Consider the following 3,436-nt stretch of genomic DNA (forward strand, 5'->3'; position numbering starts at 1 on the left):
CATTAACTGTTCTTGAACATACAGACTTTATGATAAAATTGTTGTTCATACTATCAATCTTAGTCACAGAATCGATTTTACCAGTGAATAAATACCTCTGTGGGTCATTATAACTTCTTCCACTAAATAAGTCAGTTGTAAACTTACATGAAACAGTTTGTTTATCATCACCGTCAATATAAATGAATGGAATTGTTTTAGTTTCATAATTTACAGCTCGATTACTGAAATCAATAACCCATTTCTCATCCATTTTAGAATAAACAATAATTGACTTATCAAAAATATAAATATAAGCTCCATAATTATTACTAATACTTTTACGACAATTATCACTTTCAAAACAACCAATACCAACAAAAAGACCATCAGTTCCATGTTTATGATAAATCCATATTATTATTTTTGGACGGTTAGTTTCAACTATTAACACTTTAAAGGAATTAGATTGAAAATTTGGTGAAAATGAAAAATACATATCTCTATCATTTATACTTCCTTTAATATCACTAAACTTTTTGATTGATCCTATTTCATTATTTTTTATTTCAAAACGATAAGTTTGTCTATTAATAACACTCTCTGAAGAGTAACTCCATCCTTTTCCATTACAATTTGATTTCTTTGTGTATTTATATTTAACATAATCATTATAATCGTCACTCCAACACCAAGTTTTTCCAAAAGAAAGTACAATAAATGTGAATAAAATGAGAGTTGTCATTATCTCAGTGAAGTAGAATTTAAATATTTTTAAATAAATGAAGATGTGGTTCTTAAGTAACTCAAAAACATTCTTCAAATTTGGTTGTCTAGAAATAATGGTTATTTTGTTGTAGTATAAAAATACTTCTAATGCAAGAAAGAATAGTTTGATGTATAAAAATACAATATGTTATAAATAATGTTAGAAATAATTCAAAAATAAGAATGAAGTGAGTTTCTTAATAAAATTTTTAATTAATACTAAAAATAAATAATAAATTGTAAATCATTGAGTGAGTTTAATCACTTTGTTTTTTTTTATATTTATAAATAAATTATTTAGTGTGAAATTGAGTAAAACCTTTCTATTTAAAAATAGTTTATTTTAATGAATTTGATTTGTGTGTAATTTTGTAAACGTTATTGTAAATTTTGTTTTTTAATGTCATGTTATTAACAATACTTTCAACCAACACTAAAAACTAATTATTAATTTTTTTAATTGTGTCAAGTAAATCTAAATTAAATTTAACGTAAAAATAACAAGAAGATTCAAAATGAAGAAAAAAGGGTTTATTGTTTTTGAAAATTTCAACTGAAAATACAATTCCAAAAATAATTTTTGGAAAAAAGTAAAATAATTTGCAAGTGTTATATAAAAATAGAACACATGAAAGTATTTTTTCACTTTTTGTTTAAAAAAGTGTAATAAATCCAATAGTAGTTACTTCAGTATTATTCAATTTATTTTTTTATTTGTTTTTATTTCTTCAAAAGAAAATAATCATATTCTTGTCATTTAGGAATAATACTCATCCACTATTTACTTATTCTTTGGTATTTCATTGTTTAGAAGTGTGATTTCCTATTTTTCATTCATTTACTTAGACTGAATTAATGTCTTTTTATTCTTCATCCATTTAAATATTCCCCATTTAAGTAATTGTCTCTTCTTTATTTTCTTATTTTTGATGAATGAATTGATAGTAATTAGTGGTTCAATGCTTTGATTTATTTTTGTGTTTATGTGGAGTATTTGATGTGCAACCTTTGAGAATTAAATGAAATAGTAAAAGATTCAAATAAATGATTATACAATTGAAATTCTAACAAATCAATGAAGAGAATGAAAATTATTAGACTTGTTGTCTTGTTTTAATAAAATTTTAAGAAAAGAGATACAAATAGTTAATAATAAATTAAACATTTCCATTATAGACTACCTCAAAACTACATTTTTGTTATGTGGTTTAAAAAAATGTTGTATAATTCTTTGGTTAAAACTACTTGTTAAACTATTATAGATTTTATGGATATTTACGAATTATATTAAATATTCTTTATTGATATTGAGAATTATTCATTTTTTATTTTTATTGTATTGAATATTATTTTTATTGTATTGTTATTTGTATTTATTTTATTATTATGTTATTTAAGTATTAAAATGAAGAATAAAATATCATAATTTTATCATTTATTAATATATATATTAATAAGTTTACTTCTTTTTATCACTTTGTTATTTATTCTTATTTATTTCAATTGATTGATGTATGAGGATTTGTTCATATTTATTCATTGTTTATGAAATTGTGTTGAATGATATTTCAACAAGAAGAGAATTATAACATTAAAAATGAATAATAAAACAATCTAATTTGTAAAGTAATAAAGAATAAAATATTGTATTAATTGAATCAACACAATAAAACAAAATAAAAATAATAGAAATATTCATATAAATGAATAAAAATGATTCATTATTCTTATTTATTGATTATTATTCTTATCCATTTAATTGTATAAAATTAATAGAAAAGATGAATATTCGTTATTCTAAGAAATGTATATTTATATATTCTACAAATAATAGAAAGATTAATGTAATAACAAGAATAAAAATGAAATATAAAAATTACAAATAATAATTCACTTGTTATTAAATAAATACATATCATTTTCATTTTATGATAATTCAAAATGATATAAAATTCAAAATTATAAAATAACATCATTAAATAACATTGAATGAAAATATTTTTTATAAATTGAATTTCATAAATAAATAATTTAAATTCATAATAATAAAATAGAAAGAATAATACAATGAATATGACTAAAATAAACATATCAGTCAATAATAATCAAATCATTACAACATCAATTTAAATAAAAATGAATAACAGTAAAATGAAATAAAAATAATGATAAATAATAATCATATCATTATAATATCAAATTAAATAAAGATTAATTAAATGAACAAATCAATAAAATGGCAACAAAAAACAAATAATAGAAAAAGAAGATAAAGATATAAAAGAATAAAATGAAAGTAAGAAGTAGATGAAAAAAATAAAAGTAGAAAGTAGAAGAAGATAAAGAGTAATAAAACAAAAGAAATGATAAAAGAAGAAAAGAAAGAGAAAATAAATTGTATTTTTTTCTTGCAAAAATTAGAAATATGAAATAAAAGTGTCTAATTTAATGATGTAAAATAATTAATATTGTTTTATTGATGAAAAATATTTTATTCGTTTTATGTTTATTATTTATATGTATAACTTCATTATGATGTTTATTATATAATCAATCATAAGTGTTATGTTATTATTATAAAATATAATATGTAATAAAATATAAATGAAAATGATATGAATATATAACATAGATTGAATATAGAAAAACAAAAGAATAATAAGAATAAATGATAAATAAATATAGAAAT

General features: G+C 19.2%; 1 protein-coding gene across 1 annotated transcript in view; it reads right to left on the minus strand.

Annotated features, from left to right (window-relative positions):
- The window catches only part of EHI_184810 (tyrosine kinase, putative), a gene marked incomplete at both ends in the record, with an annotated part of 2,062 nt that extends 1,338 nt beyond the window's left edge, over nt 1-724 (minus strand). The window contains one exon of the mRNA XM_642900.2: nt 52-724. Within this exon, the coding sequence (XP_647992.2) occupies nt 52-724 (673 nt within the window). The remainder of the gene's footprint in view (nt 1-51) is intronic.
- Between the last annotated feature and the right edge of the window lie 2,712 nt (nt 725-3,436).

Source organism: Entamoeba histolytica, genomic scaffold, assembly GCF_000208925.1.
Source record: "Entamoeba histolytica HM-1:IMSS scf_1104750519103 genomic scaffold, whole genome shotgun sequence".
In the NCBI taxonomy this organism is placed as follows: Eukaryota; Evosea; order Mastigamoebida; family Endamoebidae; genus Entamoeba; species Entamoeba histolytica.